This window comes from Lissotriton vulgaris, unplaced genomic scaffold (genome assembly GCF_964263255.1).
Source record: "Lissotriton vulgaris unplaced genomic scaffold, aLisVul1.2 SCAFFOLD_2468, whole genome shotgun sequence".
NCBI lineage: Eukaryota > Metazoa > Chordata > Amphibia > Caudata > Salamandridae > Lissotriton > Lissotriton vulgaris.
This window is the reverse complement of record NW_028249186.1, coordinates 149,008-169,481: the sequence shown is the minus strand read 5'-3', so window position 1 is coordinate 169,481 and position 20,474 is coordinate 149,008. Positions and strand designations below refer to the sequence as shown.

General features: G+C 44.5%; 1 protein-coding gene across 4 annotated transcripts in view; it reads left to right on the top strand.

Moving 5' to 3' along the window:
- DNAJC14 (DnaJ heat shock protein family (Hsp40) member C14) overlaps window positions 1-20,474 on the top strand; it is a 100,804-nt gene that overhangs the window by 21,536 nt on the left and 58,794 nt on the right. For 2 of the 4 annotated variants that reach the window (XM_086950270.1, XM_086950272.1), the window contains exons 2-6: window positions 109-1,793; window positions 2,034-2,140; window positions 5,971-6,090; window positions 12,235-12,395; window positions 12,537-12,639. In XM_086950270.1, coding sequence (XP_086806396.1) covers window positions 177-1,793; window positions 2,034-2,140; window positions 5,971-6,090; window positions 12,235-12,395; window positions 12,537-12,639 — 2,108 coding nt within the window. In that variant the 5' untranslated portion in view covers window positions 109-176. The remainder of the gene's footprint in view (window positions 1-108; window positions 1,794-2,033; window positions 2,141-5,970; window positions 6,091-12,234; window positions 12,396-12,536; window positions 12,640-20,474) is intronic. The other 2 variants (XM_086950271.1, XM_086950273.1) reach the window with 1 other exon arrangement.

Here is a 20,474-nt window from a genome sequence, read left to right as displayed (position 1 = left end):
TTGTCAGTGTTTTCTTGTGTGCATCTGTAGAATATGTAGTTATGGGTACAAAATGAACCCCACTTTTTGATCACTACATTAATGTATATATATTTTTTTTTTGACCAGAAGATTCCACCATGACGGCTGTGACTTGAGTCCTATGCGGCCCACACAAGAGAAGCAGGGCCAAGAACATGGGGAAAAAGAGCCCTGGAGCTGCAAGAGGAAGATCTCACTGGAACCCGTTTGAGAGACGTTATCCGTGGTGTTCAGAGGCTCCTGAAGAGGGGAACACCCAAAGCTCCAACCCCAAACTAGGTCAAGCTCTTTTTGAAGAAGAGCAGCTAACAGGCTCTGGAGATTCTCACAGAAATGTACTCAATGGTGTTGAGTTTGGCTCAGAAGGCTCTGGTTCCAAAGTCGCAGCCAACGGACACAAGAGCACAAGCTGCCCTCTCACGTTGGGGAGCATCCAAAACCTGGAAGTGGAGACGTATGGTCCATTACTGGCTGCTGATGGTCCCCTCGGCGAGATTTCGGCAGGGGATGTGTCTGAAGAAGAGCAGGAGATGGCTGATGAGGATGCTTCTGATTATGTGACTGATGGCCTCTGTAATAATGCCTACTTTGATTGGCCATCACAGTCAGTCAGTGAAAAGCAGCGCTCCACCTGTGATGCATTCCCCAAACTTGGCACCCCCGAGTGCCATGGGGAAAGTTTGGACCCTCACCATCTGTATTCTGCCCGTGGGGCACACTCCTGTGGTCTTTCGTGCTTCTGCATTCCTTCTGAGCATGGGCAACACTGCAGCTCTGATCCTGCCGGGTCACAGGATGGGCGAGAGGACTATGATGAGGAGGTACAGTATGATTGGGTCGGGCTAGATGAAGATGCTCAGAGGCAGGATATTGATCATTCTGTCCGCAAAAAAGGCGGAAAGCGGCAGAGGAATCGGCTTGTCACTAAAGATCGGGATGAAGGGATGGATGACGCTAAAAAGGAATGCCGGACCCTGCCAGTAAAGCACAGGGCAGCGCGTAAGAGAAGCCAATTAGAGGGAAGACGTTTGCTGAAACCTGAATTGCCTAGGCAAGTGGAGGAGCTGGGTATCTTCTTTGTGTCATTCTTCAGAAAGTTTATTGACCTCATAGTCTTTGTCACCCACCGATGTGGGGAGTATGTGGAATCTGGTGGCATTCTTTTGTACACATTTTGCAAGCTACAAACATGTGACCTGGTCTCTGTAAAATCCTCCCTGCACAATTCTGCCCAGGTTCTGGGGCAGCGGACAAGGAGCCTCTCTGTGAGACTTAAGCAGTGGGGCTTCTCTTGGGGTATGCTGGCTTTTCGTCTTTTGAAGATGCTCTGTGCCCTGCTTTTTCTGGTACTTATGCTTTTTATTGGCTGCCTCCGGCTCTGCTGGAGACCTACCAGATCTGCTCTTTTAGCAATTGTGGAAAAAGTGTGCAGGACTGGCAGCAGCACTACCAGCTCATCCTCTTGCCTGCCGCTTGTTTACAGGATGTGGGGTTGGTTCCGAGAATGGAGGACTTGCAAGTATTTGACCCAACTGCTGCAGAAATGGGTCTGGCACCCATGGACTTCCAAGAAGTTGAAGACTGAAGTGGGGTCAGCCTCCACGGGTTCCCCCGGTGCAACAGGACGCTCCCCGTCAGGCGGAGAGATTGAACGCCTTCTATCTCTGACAGACATCCCTGAGGAGGACTTGAACCCCTTCCAGGTCCTTGGGGTGGAAATGGGCGCCTCCGACATGGACCTAAAGAAAGCTTATCGTCAGCTGGCAGTGCTGGTAAGTGTCATTTTAGAGGTATGACCCATAGCACTGTTGCACTTCTCAGACCTTTATGAACGCTTCCGAGGCAAGACCAGAGTTCCTGTTTACAATAATATGTTCAACCTTTCATGTCTCTTCGTTAGTTTTGCTTTAAATTGTGTTTTTAAGTTTGGTAGAGAAGAGTTGGTAACATTTAGAGCTCTGACCCTCCTGAGAAGGAGATGATGTTTACAGACGCTTCTGTCCTCTCCACAGGTACACCCTGATAAAAATACTCACCCTCGAGCGGAGGAGGCCTTCAAGGTGGTGCGAGCTGCTTGGGACATCGTAAGCAACCCAGAAAAACGGAAGGAATATGAAATGTATGTCTGGGGGTTCGGGCACTGACGAATTTATAGTTAACACAGCATGCAAAGTGGGCTGCCCTGTCTGTTTAGGCCATAAGTGTTTTGCTCAACAGATGCCAGCAGCACAGAAGGTTGTAGCTGCTGATATATTGTAGGGAGTCAATTGTTTTAAACACATGATTTCTACATCAAAACTATTTAATTGCATTCTTAAACGGGGTTCCCCTTCTACAATGTTCTCTGTATTACTCTGCAGTGCACTTTTCTCCTTCCAGAGCTAAGCCTCTGTATTTTTCAAATTTTGGCAGTTCATGCTTAATCCATCATAACTTTTTTTCCACGACATATGTCCTGCACAAATGTGCACCATTTCTCTCCACTTGTTAGGGATTGTAGAGCTCTATAGGATTATAATTTACCTAAGAAAAAGCAAAAATATGTTCGGTTTTTTTAACAGGGGAATGATGTGCAATAATTTTTATCTTCTAAAAAGTGCTTCCACAAAGGGTTTGCAGTGCTAGGATCTCCCGTATCACAACTTTCGGAAAACAATTTGTGGTATACACAAGTATCTGACTTTCTGAGCCCATGTTTCTAAAACTAGACCCAGTTTTGAATTTACCAAGGCATCATTTTATATAATGTTCAGGGTTTTCCAAAGCAAAATAAAAAAAATTGGGAACCTTAGTGATGGAATTAAAGTGATTGATCGTGAGGTTTTCAGCCATACTTTTTGCACTAAATGCTCATCTACCAAAAAAGTACAAGATTACGCCCCCAGTTCTTCTGATTGTAGAAATGATTGTGTTTGTGTTTTGTCCAAAAACCTGTGAGGCCCTGGGTTTACAATTGATACAAGCTTGACAATGAATTTTCATTGTGTACTAACCACCCATTACTTGAAAAAGTGTGATAAAATTTGATTTGAAAGAAAGACATGTACTTTTGATATGTGCTCAATAGTCTGAGTTTAGAGATGAGGGTAATTTATGGCACTCACGATTTCAGATTATCAGTAATGTCTGGCTAATCTGAGTTTTTTCAAAAACGTGCTGTAAGATAAGGAAATTCCATAAATGTACACGCTGTGTTTTTAAAGTTGCTCTTCTCTTTAGTTAGTAAAGCGCGGATGTGAGAGAGATTGTGGGCTTTTGTTTAAGTATTCATGTTAATCGCAGCTCGTGAAGGGGCTGTGATTAACATGAATACTTACACAAAAGCCTACAATCTGCCCCGCAAGTGCCAACAGCCCCAAGCCCCCCCTACGTGTACTCCCGAGTCCCGACTCTATCGCGGGATGTCGTATGTGCAGGGCTCGAAAAATCAAAAAAATGGTACTAGTCCTGCAGGAATAGTACCTTAAAAAATTTACTCAACCTAACTGCATCCTACATGACCTCAGTCTGTGAAAGCGGAGCAAATGTGACAAGATAACTAGATTTAAAGGCATCTTTATTGCTCATTAACTTTGTGAGCAATAAAAATGCCTTCAAATCTTGTTGTCTTGTCACATTTGCTCCGTTTTCACAGACAGAGGACAAAAGTTGGTTTGTTTTCCTACTCGCCAGAAAGGGCGAGTGGGACCTAAAAACAGCTTGACCTTGTTAAATTTAGCTCGACAATGCAAACGGTTGAGTGGAATTTTCGAGCCCTGATGTGTGTGTGCGCGCTGCACATACGGCAGTGCGCGTTCATGTTCAGAGAGGTGTGTGTGTGTGCGCGCGCGCGCGCACCTTAATGGGAGCAATGGTTTTGATTAATATCTTAAAATAGGTAGACTTCTGACTTGCCTTTTCCTGCGGAGAGCCTGATTTTGAAGGGTTGAAACTTCACCTCCTACGGGTGGGACTGAATAATTTTTGTTTCAATTAGTAAAGGAATCTCTCTGACTTAAACTTCTGGACACTGACAGTTCACCAAGTTTCAGCTTTCAAGTCACTTTGGGTTCAATTAGGATGTAGGGCGGATCGCCACCGCCCGCATGGCGGGGCGATCCGGCCTACACCCTACCCCGCCACCCATCCATTTCCCCCGCCATATTAGTATGGCGGGGGGCCCCCGGCGGACGGAAAGATCGTCTGCTGTCGACCGGGCGGAAAACGATTTAATATGGTGGCGGTGTCTGCTAGACACCGCCATCCATATTAGTATACAGACGGAGAGCAGCCTTAACGCTGCGAGAAAAAGGCATGCAGAGTTCACAATTGGGGTCCGTTGCGGGCCCCCAGGAAGTTAGAGGGTGCACATGGGGGGTACCTATGGTACCCCTCTTCATTTGCATGTCAATGCGGCAGGCACCGCAATGTCCCTGCCACTTTGTGCTTGCAAATGCACAACATGCATTTTTACCATTGTGGCGGGTTCTGCTGAATGCACCGCCCGCCGCAATGTTAAAAATGCGTGATGCGCCCGCCAGTGTGGCAGGCGCATCCTAATCTCACCCACGGGACCGTCGCACATATGGCGGGCGGTCCCGTTTTCCGTCAGGATGGCGGGCGGATGCCCATTTTTGCACTGAATACGTGACTACTTTTTCACTTCTTTTCGCTGTGCTGTCAGTTACTACAGTCACATTAATTATCTAAATATTCATGCTGTGTATACTTCTTAAAAAAATTGGCATATCAACATAACTTAATTTCGAAATTGTTCAATATGTAAATGAACTCCAATCAAATGTAACCAGTTCTTTTCATCTCCATGTTGACTTAAAAGTCAGCATTTCCCAGCAGTGCTTCTTAAAGTGTGCTTTTCCAACGTGTTATAATCGCCACTGGCTACGTTAGGCAGTTTAACCTTGCCTTTACGTTCAGTTACTTAAGCAGTTTCCTGGGGATCGATACTGGCACCAATGCTGTCCAATATCTTCAGACTGCTGAGAATACTGATGGTGGAACAAAGGGTGACCATACATCAATATGATGATGACATTCCGGTCTAAACGAACATCGCCACAATCAAAAACACATCTATTTGATATTTAAAACAATGCCTATTTATCTACAAGATCTGATGTCTGCAAACCCTATCCTAATACCAGTGAAAACGGAATGCACGCTGGTCAGTCATTAACAGGATAATAATTGCTTGATGAATTTAGTACTGATAGCTTCTTTCCTTTGTTGGCCAGTGAAATGAAATCACTGGACATGTAAACGTGCTTGAATGTCACTGTAGCTGAGTAAATTAAATAACTTGTAAAGTTAGACCTGCTATGCATGCTGTGAAAAAACGTAAACAAGTTTTTTTTATTTTGCCCAATTCCTTCTGGCAGGTGGTACAGGCCCCATTTTATTCAAAATTGACTATGGAAGAAAATCAGTTCTGTCTGGAACGCATGTATTTTTACTTACTCCTTTAAATGCTGTCATTGCCTGCAGAAAACCAAGAAATTCCACCCAGGCAAGGCTGCACCCCCAGCCTTCTTGGGGTAGTGTCCATGATATGGAATTCATTATCAATCCAAATCAAACATGCTGTGTCCCTTGGTTTAGCTTTCAAAATGAAAACCCCCTTTGCTTAACTTTATCCTATCGAGTCTAAAAACAAATGCTGGATTAATTGCACTTATTCTTTAGCCTTTTATCAGTCTCCTTTCATGTTTTATTCTTTTTTATCTTTTTTGGTGTAAGGCTGCAATAACAAATATAAAAAAATATTACCTTGGTTCAGCTTGCCATGGTCGGACCGATTGGTTTTTGTGAGTGCTTGTTTGCCTTTTGACAATATGGTACTTTTGTATCCAATACTTTTAAAGGAATCCATTTTGCATAGCACCTGTTCGGGTAGATTTAGGAGGAGGGCAGCAGTGCAATGTAACCACTAACCATTGTTTTCGCCCACAGAAAGCGAATGTCTGAGAGCGAGCTGGCCAAATCGATGACTGAACTGCTGAGCAAGTTACAGGATGACCTGAAGGAGGCAATGAACACCATGATGTGCAGTAAATGCCAGGGCAAGCACAAGTACGTGTGTAACCAGCCCCCTTGCAGCAAGCACGGACACAAATGAGAGCAAAGCGTGGTCAAAATGTGCTGCTTGAGTTCACTCTGTCCCAGATCTCATCTTTTCATGTTTGCTCAAAGCGGTAGCCATCTACTCTGTTGAACACTGCAGCTAGACAAGTTGTAAGATAGCAGGCACCTTTCCCTGCTGAGAAGCTCTGGCCAGTGTCCAGTGAATGGGATGAGACAAAAGGACCGTATATACTTCATCTCTAATATACTGAAATACTAACAATGTAGGAATATTTTCCCCTTAAATATTACAAGGAATAATTAAGGAAAATGCAAGTGGTGCATGTATATTTCACTTCCAGTTGACAATGACCAATTATCTAACACCATATGGAAACTCATTGGGTGGGAAAACGTTTTTACAATTCCTTTGTTTACCGAGTGGGGTGACCCCCTTTCTCCAGTCGTTACAGGAGTGGTCTCCTGTCGTGACCATTTTACCGAGAAATCATAGATTTCACTGTTGAGCCTAATTAGTTTAGTTGAAGTAAATCAAGGGCTCAGAACGTTAGGCTATCACCCAAAAGTCCAGGGCAGGGCAGGAGCCAGTGTCCATAATGTCCTGGAAGGAGGTTGCCACCCTATTACTAAGCTGTTCCAGGCCCATATTGAATTAAGTTTTGGAGGGCACTGAAGGATGGATCTGTTCCTCACAGACGCAGTCACCCTAGTCGGAATGTGGTTCCAGTGCCAACATTAACATGTCTATACAGTGCTTTGACAGCCAATGTCTTCACTTGCATGGAAAGAATATCAAATTTGTGTGCTTGCACTGCCTTGCTGACTGAACAATGTATTTGCATTTCAAATAGTGTTGTAAACCAAATGATGCACTGCCAAAAGCATGCACTATCTGCAGCCAGTGCTCTGTGCTCCTACCCCCGATATGCACCCACCTAAGGACTGCTGTAGGAGGCGAAGTCGGCCATGAAACTTGAAATGCGCATATCCACAAATACAAACCTAACGCAGCTGAATGCCCAACCACCTGTGCATCCAACAACTGCAGAGTGTAAGGCTTTTGCCCACACAGTGGATTCACTACAGCACCTGTGTCCAGTCAGGCATGAGGCCAGTCCCTGGTGTCTTCTGTGTGCATACCCTGTTCGAGCTACAGTGACACTAAACAAGCTGAGCATTTCTTCAGCATGCGCAGAACACACTGGAGAGACCATCCCAGTGCCATACTCTGTGCAACTAAACCAGCTTTTCATAGCCTTTGCCAAACACAGTGACTCTTGGGCACGGTACTAGTCCAAGCGCCCGCAGTGCTCACAGTCCGCTGTTTTTCCCATGCTAGTTGTACCCCGAATACAGCTATATGGAGAGATGTCCGAATCTGTAGAGCATTAAATGTGGATTATAACAACTTCGACTGGAAAACAAAATGTTTATCTTTGGTCTTTTTTTGACACTGCAGTACCTTGAATCTTAGTTATTCACCCAGTCATTTTTGTCATTTTAACTTTTCCTACACTCTACCGTTTCATGCCTGTCTTTTACCTTCCTACCCGCTCATGTATTTTTAGGTCTCGCCTGATGCAGCGCATGCGCTAGTCAGGCCGAGACATTTAGACAGTGGCATTTCGAAGTGCTACCAAACCGAAGGCTTTTCCCCTGCCACCAGCTTGCGATTACGCGCACAAGCGCATGTGCGCCTCGCTCCACCCCTCCATGCGCCTTTCTGTCCTATTCTCCTTCTTTGTGCCCCTCCCACAACCCGCCCTTTACCTTCTTTACTCCTCCCGCCTGTCTCTGTTCCCTCCCCTTTCTCTTCTTCGCTTCCGTCCATCTGTCTCCTTGTTCCCCTCCCACAGTTTCTCTGTGACACTCGCTCTCTCCTTTCTCCTGCACCTTGGCTCCTCCCATCTATGCCTCACCTTCGGCATCTCCCGTCTTTCCCTCCTTGCTCCCAGTTCCAGCACCGTCGGATCTTGCCCTCGCGCCCCCGTGTTTCACTCTCAACGTTTCCTGTTTGTTCTTCTCGCGTGCCCTGTCTGCCGCCGTCCAGCTTTCTTACTTCCAGTCTCTCATGCCTCACAGCATATTTCTTGTTTGCAAGGTCACTCAGTCTTTGTTGATCGCAGAAAAGAGTTTATTATTATAAAAAGGATATATTGGTTTATGTGGAAGTTTGAAATATGCTTGCTCACATTAGATCTTTAAGTACAGTAGAGAAACAGCAAGCGCTTCACGCATTATATTTTGGTTACATTGTGCCATTAACATTAATTAAATATTTAACTGTGCTTGCAACTACTGCACAATTTACAAAGTGACAATAACTTTACTACTATCTTTTAGGCCTCCAGTCGCACACCCGGCATGCCACTGACTGCTTCTGCCCTGCAGGCCTTTTTGAGTCAAACCTGCTATACGACTGTCACAGTAACAGCCTATGCGCCTGACACTGGAAAGCTGAAAGGCCACTGATTCTTCCCCATGCCCATCGCAACGTCTCCCCCATAACAAAAAACAACTAACAAAAAAGCTTTACTACAGGCAGAAAGAAGCTGCCACTATTGCAAAAACAAAAAATAGAGAAAGCATTTTATTAATTAAAAAAACTTTTTTTACTTAGGTCGTTCAGTTATACACAATGTCTTCTTGTTCTAATATGGTCCTACGTGTCAGCAACGGGTGCCCAACTCACTCAGCTGCCCTGCTGTAAATCCCTCAAAGTGGCATAGCCTCCTGAAAATATTCACCAGTGAGAAATCAAGGGGCTCGTTTAAAAATAAAATAAAAAATAAAAAACGAATTAAGGATCACTCAGATTCAAAATATTGCCTACAATAGTTATCCATCTTAACTTATTGCACAATTAAATATTTCTCAATTTGGAGCATTATTATTATTAATATTATCAGTAGTAGTAGTAGTAATATTATTACTATTGTTTACTACTAATATACTATTGTTCTTTTCTTGGTTCCATAAGTGAAATATTTAGGTATGCATGCTTTCTATATGCACGTCGCCACCTGAAAAATGTCTAGGCGCCTGATTCACAAGTAGCTCACATCTGTCTTTCAGTCGCCTGAGGGAGAAACTCTGATCACAAAACTCAACTTCAATTAGGCTGTAGCTCAGGGACTCGGAACCATGCTTTGCAACTCTCTGAACCGGAGTATTACCCGAGCTTCTCCCGACTCTACCTTACTCCCTCGCAGCGCTTTCCCAAGGCCATTTCCATGAAGCGCTTCTCAGTGACGTCAGTTATATATGATCCGTCCTTCCTTTCCAAATAGCAGTAGTGAAATATATTGCGTTTATAGCGCCTGTGTGGCTCAATGGGTTGAACGCTGCCTGCGAACAGGTGCGGGCTTCTGCAGTCTAATAATTCGGCCCCTCTCCTCTCAACCTAACATTCTTCCGAGGCCAGTAAATAGAGCAGCATAAATGGTCTGATAGCGGCGTCTGTTCTTTACAGTACTAAGAAACGGCAGATGTGAGGAATGAAGCGCCATGTAAAATAAAATATTATTTTTCAAATGTTCTATGTAAATATTAACATACTGCATATGCCTGCTCTTGACAATGATAGATAACCAATTCGAAATGGACGTGCTAACCTCACGCAAATCCTGTGGAGATTGAGAATGTCATTAACAGTTTAAAATTACAGTTTGTGGTACAAAACGCTTTCCAGAGTGAACAGGACTGCATAGAAATGCTGGCGTTTGTGGGAGCGCGGAGCTTGCGGTAACCGAGCACAGAGGGGGTAAAAGTCCATCTCCTGCTGTGTTCAGAAGGGTTCACTGGAGGTCCTTAGCCTGTGAAGGGTACAGCATGCGTCCTGCCCCCCTCACCCACTTGTAGACACAATAGCCAGCTTTAAGTCGTGTAACAGACCTGTTGGAAAGAGCTCTGGGCCCTGAAGTCTGCTGTGATATTTCCTGCTCAGGAGAGGAATAACGCCCGTCCCCCCCTGCTGGTGTCTCGCAGTTTCTTCTGTATTGTTTATTAAAAATGAGCAGACGCACTTGGCAAAAGTTCAGCTTTTCACAAACCTTGATTGCCTTTTGTTCTAATAATAACCCCATATTCCATGCAGTTCTGCCGTTTCTAAGCGCTGTAAATCACAGTGCCGTTCTGCTGCTCCTTGGCGCTATAACATAGCATCCATTTGCCGAACTCTGAAGGATGGGAGGCTGAGTTGGCCTTTCCAGTATTTTATTTTGTGGCCTGTTTCAGAGGGGGCTGTTCAGTGTGAGTAGAATCACATCACTCCCACCCTGATTGAACTCCAAGCGCCCCTTTCCTGCTCGCACATCTTCAAAGCTAGCTGCATCCTCTAATCTGTTGAATTTTAGGAAGGGCCTTAAAACTTGGCTTTTTGCCCAGTAATTCTTTTTCTCTCTGATTTTTGCTGTTCCTTTTTTGCTTGTTCTGTGTTGTGTTACTCTACGACTGGTTTTAATAAAAGCGCCGGGACACTCTCTGGAGTAGCCGTGCGCTATAAAAGACAAAACTAACATAACATAACATCCTATACAGACCCATCGCCACCAGCTTCGTCCCATATCTTACAAACAAGCACAACAGCTCTGCTGGCTGTCGGCATACCATGGGCCAGGTCCCCATCAGACTGCAGAATAAAACGTGTGAAAAAAGAACAAGCCTTGGCATAGTCAATAGGTCTCGCTTTTGGGTCCTTATAAGTATTTAATTATGCAGCACAATATCCCGTTGCATGACTACACACTTATAAGGTCCCAAAAGCGAGACCTATTGGCTATGCCATTGCTTGTTCCTATTGGCCTCATCACTTCCTCCCCATCCCATTTGTTTCTTTATCCTTTCTATTTTCCTTTTCGGGTTCCTGTTCCGTACCAGGGATGCCAAAATCCTTTCATTTATGTATTTTTCTTTTAATTGTTATTATTAAATTCAGATACAGTTCCTCTTCTGCCTGCCGCTTCACCCTAATGCTTGTGGTCCTACTCTGCACATTTCCGTTCTGCGTTATGGCTTTTCCTGCCAGGCTACTTCCGATCTTTGCTCCTCTGGGTGCATTCTCCTTCTCTTTCTATTTTGCTTTTCAGCACCGTCTAGTTCGTTGCTCTTCATTTTCCTGAACATCTGCCTTTGCATCTTCCCCATGGTGTCTTGTCCAACTTCTTACTTGCATTCGGCAAGAACTCCCTCCTCTCTCCCCAGCCTACATTTCTTTTTGGTCGTGTGAATCGGTGCCATTTCCCCATACTGGTGCGTTCTCATCTAAGTTCAGAGATAGTTGGACTACACCTGTGCAGGAGCCAGGAGATTTTCTACTACCTCACTCTTAGTTTCTCTAGACAATCCTAATTTATTTTTTATTAGTTTACTTTTTTGGATCTACTTATTATTTTTATCCTCGTGGTTAGAGGTCACTCGCAGTGATTGGGATTTATGCATTTAAGGTTAGAAACCAGTACCATATGTACTCCAGTAGGCCTGATCATATGATAACTGTCGGTGAATGATGTCATTCAGCAGTTAGTTGTTCAGCTAACTGCCTCTCAGACAGGCGCTGGTGTTAAATGACTGCCACCATTAGACTGAAGTTTACTTGCATTCACAAACATGTGTGTTCCAGTGTAGTACACACAGAACCTTTCTATGTCTTGCATACTTGTGTAGTGTACTGGCTTCTGATACACTTGTATGGATTTTTACTTTTAAATCAGGGAGTTGTGGACTCTCGTAAAAGGTCCCAACCCATCATGGAAAGGTTCTTAGCCACTGTTTGCGTTCCTGGTCTGGGGTTGGGTGCAATTAAAGGCAAATCACAATGGTACCCTGATGTTGGCTTAGAGTACACAAACTTCCTGTAGGTGTTTTGTCTTTCACTTGGATTTCTTGTGAACCCATCGCTAACTGGAGACTATCATTACCAGGGTTTTTATGGAAAGACGAGGGAAGTAGATGTATGGTATTTCTTCAAACATTGGAAACTGCTCCTGCTGTGGTGCTAGCAGGTAGTTTGGTTGGATGAATTAGGAAAGCTATCATGCTAAAAATACGAAAACCATGATGATTGGAAGAAGAGATGATGAAATGGAAGTAAGCGGCTAACCCTACCTTTATTTCATGCTGTTCCCTTTCCAGGAGGTTCGAGATGGAGCGTGACCCTCTGGCTTCTCGCTACTGTGCTGAGTGCAGCAAGAGCCATCCTGCTGAGGAAGGGGACTTCTGGGCTGAGTCCAGCATGCTGGGATTGAAGATAACCTACTTTGCCATGATGGATGGCAAGGTGTATGACATCACAGGTGAAGAGTGCATTGCAGCTTACCCCTGTATTATGGCTGGCAGGCACACGCAAACTCCACGCGTGTTCAGTCCCACTATACTTCCTAATTCCCAGTGCAGGACCTTGTTATTGTTGTGACCTGCCTCTCCTCTCTTCACAGAGTGGGCCGGCTGCCAGCGTGTGGGAATATCTCCAGATACTCACCGGGTCCCATACCACATTTCATTTGGCTCTAAGAATTCTGGAACCACTGGACGCCCGAGGTGAGGCAATAGCATGGGCTGGGCCTTTCTGTGTGTTCCTTTTATGGTGGTGGGAAGGGTTCATGTTGAACGAAGAGTTACTGCCAGTTCAGTTTAGCAGTGCTGGAGCTTCACGGCAAACGTATTCCTTCTGCTGCCAAATGTGAAGCTTTGGGTTTTGTGCTTTGCAAGGAAAATGTATGATATGTAGAGTTCACATTTAGTGCTGTTAGCATGGGGTTACCTCATGTCATTGTCACTTTGTTTTAAATATGTGCTTGTTTCTCCATTCGCATTGATGTCTCAAGGTGCCTCGTTGAAAAAAGAGCACTCGGCTTTTCTTTTTCTGAAGTACCCCAAATGATTGCTGTCTGATGAATGTTTGTCGGACAATGAGGCCAATACGTTCCTCACTCTGGTTGTGCCCCTCCTTTCATTTTATAAGGATTTATTGTGTGTTTATGCAGTTAGATGTTATCAGTACAGACTGAACATGAGATCCCTGCTGTGAATGGAGTATGCAAGACTCATAACTGCTGTTACAACACACACGTCAACTTCACAAACAGTTTAACCTGCTGAAAGCAGCATACAAAAAACAGTATAATTCATAAAGGCATGATTTTTTCATACGCCTATCCAAGTCACCCATCCGTGTTAGTCATGTGTGTACCCTCACTGATCTATATATTTCCGCACCCTCATTATTCTGTTAACTCAAACAACCATCTCAGCCTTTGCTGCATGTGTAAATGTTATGGATCAAAGTAAAAGGGCTTTATCTATGCGGAACCGTCCTCCGTATTGCCCAAATCAGGTAGATAAGCAATCCTTTGATGTACCAATGTACAAGATTCGTCATATACTTTTCTTGTTTCATTATTAAAATAACAAAGTAATGGACCATAGTACTACTGGAATCAAGGCAGTCATTCAGTGTATTACCAAGTTTTTTACATAGATCACGAATTGCATCTCATCTTGTAGTTACACTACAGTTCCTAGAGGTCTGAAAATATTTCAGATCCTTGAGCACTTGTTCCGAAAGACTACTGGCTGCTGTAAACATTGATTCTTCATTAGTTTGCTCAGTCCTTTTTACACTTCATGTATTTCCATTTTCATTGATGCCAAAACTATATAAAAACGTCAGCCAACATGCGTTTTACTTTATTCTGTTGGTACATGGGCTTTTTAAGGCATGAGTTGCAGTGAAGTAGTGTGGCTCACTGGTTAGAGGCGGCAGACCCGAGAGCAGAGGACGGCCCGGGACCAGGGTTCGATTCCCGGCGCGGCAGGTTTCTGGACCAGGGTCAGCGGACTCGATAATTCTCTCGCCTCGGTGCCCACTCTGATCAGCGATCACACTCGGCAACTCTGGGCATTAGCTTGCCTCATCTTCACTAACGGCCCCACCAGACCGCCGGGGATGCCTGGTCTCACCCTGGAGATACCCATTAAGGGACCATCTCTCAGGGAAGCCAGGAAGGGTTTCGCAGTGGTCGAAGCGCCTTGGGACCCTCCGGGTAAGTAGTGCGCTATATAAATGCCTATACATTTACAGTATTTCTGTCGGAATAGCTGGAATGTCAATGGACCGCTTTAAAAAATATGTATATAAAAAGTGCCTTAAGTATAGTATTTCCATCAAGGTAGCAGAAAATGTGGCCCACATGATGTGTATATAGCTAGTTTTAAGACTCCTGTCTTAGCTGAGACTACGTGATATGTTCCTCTGCATCATTAATGTCCGCGTTCATGGACATTATTGATGCCAAGGAGAAGGCACCATGTGTATGAGTTTTGGCTTTTCTGCTGGTGTCTTCGCATTGTTGCCTAAATCCGTATTGCTGTGCATGTTTGTGTACTTAATGTGTTATGTTATGTTATGTTATTAGAAATTTATAAAGCGCGCGTACGCCCAAGGGCTTCTTGGCGCTGGTAAGATAAAAAACATAACAAGAGGTGAGTCTGCCGGGAGAGTTATGTGTGTGCATGAATGTGAGTTGCTATGTCTACATCTATCCCACTGTTACATGCCTGTGTCCCCTTCACTAAACAATAGTCAGTTATTGGTTTTGTCAGTGCATATTTATTAAAATCTAGCGTTTCCTATATTTTATTTTTTGGTCTAGCCAAGAGACACCTGTACCTGCTTCCCCATCCTAATGTTTAAAAAAAAGAAAAGCATACATACCTATAAACAAGTATACAGGGACTTTAGTCAGCCCTTTTCATCCATTGGTCTGCTCGGCAACCATTCACTTCTTGCTTTCTCCCACCATAACCTACAGCATAAGGCAGTGGCCCACTTCATCTGCTGGCTATCTTGCACTGAGAGTGAGGGTATTTTGTCTGATCACAGCTGCACAGCTTTCTGAACAGGAATATACTTCAGTACCAGCGCTACGTAGACACTTTTTTGCCATTCTTTTGTGTGTAATGAATGTTTGCCAAGAAAAATAATAATAAACTGTGCAAGTTTGAGGAGGCCAGGCCTTTTGGCATTGCTAATGCTTGATGAGAATTCCAGTTTTACCTGCTTATGAAAATAAATCTTTGGTTATCAATTTTTATGTGCCAATAGATATTCGATGAAGGTGGAGCTTTTTAGCAGGACCATCACTAACATTGGCTGACCCACAGAGGAATTTCATTTGCCTTTTAATAATACCATAGTTTTTGTTTAAGGCATCATCTTGTTACCTGTAGTAAAAAATAATCTATCGTCTTCTCCAAAGCTTGCACCAGAAACGTTATTTCGCGAGTGCCGTAAAATAGGTTCCAGAGAGCGATAGGAGGTTTTAAACCAAATACTGTATCAGTCTCAAAGAATCTAAGGCCATAGAACCCATTTTGGATCTCTGTGAAGGGAAATCCGTGAATGGAAATCCTTCTTCATAATGAATCTGGTCTAAATTGTAAAATCAGTGCTGTAATTTCTAGCATCCTATCAGACCTCTTCATTCGGATGCTATCTGTTGCTCCAGGTAGAAATTAATACCACCATTGGAACATACAGTACACCATTTGATCTTGTGTGCTGTGATTCTTGCAAGAGGCTTTCAGAGATTACAATGCCTCATGGACTCTTGTATTCAGAAGCCTCCTCTTATTTATCACTGTTGGGCCCTTTGTTAGTATCCAGTCCGAGCTCCACAGTGGAAGAAGATTACAGTCTTGTCTTACAGTAAAAAATTAAAAAAAAATTGTAAATTGATATTTGTATAGCGCACTACTCACCCGCAAGGGTCTCCAGGCGCTTGTACGAATACCGCTGTGGAACCCATCCTGGCTTTCCCTGTGAGGCATCCACTCCTGGGCACCCCCGAGGTGGAGGCCAGGCATCCTTAGCGTTGTGGGGGCCGTTGTGGAGATTAAGCAAGCTATTGCCCAGAGTTGCAGAGTGGGACTCCATGATTGGAATAGGCACCGAGGCGAGAATTATCAGGTCCGTGGAATTTTGAGCCCAAGACCCGCCAAGGCGGGGAATTGAACCCTGGTCCCGGGCTAGACCTCTGCATCAGGGTCTGCCGCTCTAACCATTGAGCCACACTTCTCCAGTACAGTACCTCCTTTGCTTGAGGCAGAAACCATCTTTGAAAGAGTGGCTACCTTTAGGCTCAAACTACACAAAAAATAGCAAGAGATTTTTCTCAGCGCAGCCTTTGTACCTGGTCCTTCAAACTCTTGGCCTGTGAGTGTGTGAAGACTTCATGCATTTAATCAGTCTTATTAAGCAGCATTTTGTATTTGAGTCTCTCTCCCTATCTTGGTATCCTCCAGTTGACAACAGGGTAAACATCTGCTATTTTGTTTTGAACAAGCATAAACAACATATCATTGCAGAATTTTTTGTTTCCAGTTGCATCCCACCTACACAGGAGGTAGAGTTGATTTTTCACGTACTTCCAGTGAATGGCAGCTCAATGGCCAAGCAATTTAGATGGTATTCCAGACTTATCGCTTTACTGTAGCTGGACTCTATGCTACAGAGAGAAATTCTCAGTTTCTCCAGTTTGCCCCTCTCAGAAGAAACTACCAGCGGGGGAATACAGCCCTATTAAACTGGTCATTGTAGTTCTTTGGTTTTCCCACCCTCTTCCATAATTCTTGCACATTCCAGAATTTCATGAAGTCTGGAAACTCAAGATTTTTTTTGGGCTGTCCTGGCGTCCACAAGTCTGGTCATCAATCACCTTCAATCACATAAGATCTCCAAGGCTTTCTCTGGTTCGCAGTCAAGTCAAGGTAGAGTGACTGATCCGTTTTTCCGCCCATTTTGTCTTTTTTTGTTTTCCAATTTTATATCACTAAGTGTATTTGGAATAGATATGCTGCACAATTAATGCTGCTTAAGCTGAGAAGGACTTACAAAATATGTCTCATCTGGACAAGGAGAAAATTAAAAAGGATAGCACAAAGTATGATGCCCTTGCAGCAGTGATAACTTTACAGAATGATAATGCATTATTTCTGGGTTTTTGAACTGGGCGCTCTGTACGGATGTCAAGTATGACGTGTACGCAGCCTGCGTATGGTGCACCTGCTGATGTTCCAGTACATGACCTTCATTTATCAACCCAGCGGAGGTAGCTCAGATCGGCCACACCCATAAATGCATCCCAGCAGGCGACCGTGTCTCTGACTAACATGTATGAGACAGAACAGAGTATGTTCTGGATCTTCAGAGTGACCTTTCATCAGTTATCATGTCCAGTTTTATGATGTATGAGTCCCAAATCGACCTTAAGGGGAACCTATCTCCCTGCCTGGCAAGCAGGGTGAGAGTATCCGCTTCAGCAGTTGCCCATTTACATAGATCACTTAATGTTAGCGACTATCGCAACTTCCAAGACATGGCAATGTGCCGTTTAAACAGGATGAGTGACAGTCAACAAATGTATGCACATATTTATCTTTTTTTTGTTTCATGCATCAAGCTTAGCAGGCAGGCATTTTGTTCAGGAGTTATATTGCAGTCCTTGAGCTCTGATATCACCCCAGCACCGTGAACCATGCTTGCGCCAGCTGAGAACAACTCACACCATGTGTTAAAAGTCTGCATCGGAGCGCCTACACTGGGGGTACTCTAAAGCTTTTTCCCAGGGGCGAAAAAGTATGGCCTGTGGTGTGACCGAGGGCTGCACTGAGGCCAGCAGGTTGGAGGGACCGGTGTGGGGGAGGTTTAAGGTGAATGTAGGCGAAGCAATGCTTGTACATGATGTAGACAGCTAGTCATGGAGTTATTTTGAGGGTTTCATTCCATACTGCCCTCTAAATTAAGCCTCTATTCTCTAGAAGAGTCATATATTTAACAATATTGTGTTATGCTGTATCTGAGTCAATATGCCTGTACTGCACTCAGGGGTAATCCTTCTCTACTTGCTCCCTCTACCTTTGGCAAGTTAAGTGTACAAAGGAAGAAACTTGATTATTGATTTGGAAAGAAATATAATGTTTGGCTTCACCATCTCCTTATGCCTTTAACCCCTTCGCTGCGGCGGCTATTCCACCGCAGCGCTAAGGGGGTAGGGCGGCCGCGCGGCGGTCACATGCTTCTGACGGAACCGCTTCGTCACGGCTCACGGGTGAGCTGTGCTTGTGACGGAACAGTTCCGTCACGAACGCGCCCGCTCAATGGAATGCGCCACGCAGGCGCGAAATCAGCGCCGCGCCGAGCGGGCCGTGACGGAACCGTTCCGTCACAAGCACAGCTCACCCGAGGCTTGTGACGGAACGGTTCCGTCACAAGCATGCAAGGGGTTAATCTCTTATCTGTAAACATTGGGAGTGCTTCGAAACAGGCTCTGTTAATATAGCTAGTGCTATAAAAAAAATCCTTGACAAATATCCCCCCCTCAATGTGTATAATTCACTGTGGTGGGCAGACACAAACACCCAACGTCCACCTCTTAACATGAGATAGTGGGAGAGGTTTTGCCATGGCACTTTGGGACTTGACATTTTTCTGGCTTTACCACGTTGCTACAAAATAATTGCTGATTGTATTAGCAGCTTAAACAGCACAGTGGCATTCTTTTGGATGAGAGTCACACCTTTAGAGCCAAAGTCATATTTTTTCTTTTTTTTTTTAAAGCTTGACCTCCCTTTGTGACAAATTGTGCGTTCTTGGGTAATCTCTCCCTGAACATATTTCAGAGATAGGGAAAACTTGTTACCCCTGCTTCATCAAATGGTCCGATAGTCCAATCATATCCTTCCTTCCTCTGACTTTGTCCTCTTATTTTCATTATGTGATAGAGATGAGTGAGGCATTGAACATTAGAGCCAAGCTCGAGCCACAGGTTTGGGTCTGGCTCAGCTCAAGGTTCTCTTAGATCTTTAGATCTTCAAAACTAAAAACAGGCCAGCCCTTCATGTAACTTCTGTCTGCCACCCAAACTCCAACTTCATGCACCAAGAATTAAAGACAAAGCATTTACTTTTGATGTAAAAGGAGAGTGGGAAAGAGATACTCATCTAATAGCTGTAGTGCACACTGTGAAATACAAAAACCTGGGATCAGTCCCGACTTACCCACATGATCAAATTGCGTGATCCTAAGTTATTTTTTTCACTTCATTACTATGCATCAGAGCAATTGACGTGATTTGAGTGTGTGTTTGTGTATGATTTCATTAACCATAGTGGTGTTCCATGTATAACAACAAGCTATCCCCCCCTGAGGTTGCACATGACAACTAACTTGCCGCCTTTTGGGTTTAAATAATGGCATTATTGTCAGGGTTCACTAATGATATTATTTGGAGGCATGAATGTTTCTATGTTCATGTTTGAAAACTATCACTTTAACAAATGCCTCATAATGCAGTGATACAATCTGATGTACTAAGGTGAAATCTTTCTGAATGGTAATGAAATTCACGTTTTTTAATTTTGAAGAGAATATTTACATGGTTTTTGCACCATATTTTTAAAATTGAAGGTGTTTCAACTGATAATTGCTGCAGGAAGCTTTCTTTGCTTAATTTCCTAAATAAATGATTGCCTGTTGAACAGCTTTCTGAATGTTACCGTCAAGTAAAGTAAATAGCAGCCCACTTCTTCTGTTCACCCCCGGGTTGCATGTAAAGGTTAAGAGGGCCATAACTAGCCTCATGCAGTACTTTAATTATCCCTGATCTGGACATCACGATTTACGTCTGCAACCCCCAGGGCAACCTGGCCCCCATGACGAGGGAGCTAGTGCGTTTCGGCTGCCTGTCCGGTGTCCAAGTGAATGGGGCAAGTCTGTTCTCTTCCCCCTCACAGACGCCACAAAGCCCTTCACCTCAGACTACCCCTTCGTGTGGGCATCTGACCCTACTAAGTATCTTGGTATTTGGCTGAGCAGGGATGTGGATGAACTTTGGAGTTCTAACTTCGGTCGAGCACTGGACTGGCTGGAGACTAAGATCTGTGCGTGGCAAAAGCTTCTTCTATTGCTTGCAGGGCGCATCGCCATTGCACTGATGGTGGTGCGCCCAGGCCAGCTTCCTCCATTCTTGACCACACCCCACACCTTTCCAACCACATGTTGCGGTCGAGGCTGCTCAAGACCAAGCTCTTCATCCCACCTAAACCCCGCGTGGCGAGATCGACACGGTTGAGTGTCTCCAATGGGCCTGTGATGTGCTTTGAAAATACAGTGGTGCTCGTACACTATATGCTCCCTCCATGACCCTAGCCAGCAATCCTGCTTTTCCTCCACTGCAGACTGCAGGCATGGCGCGCCGCGCTGCCCTCATTGGACACCATATCTGACATCTACCCAGACAACATTTTCCTCACCCTTCCAGGCAATGCCGGCCCAATGGATAGGCTATTGAGCAACCTGTAAGGAGGCAAACCCC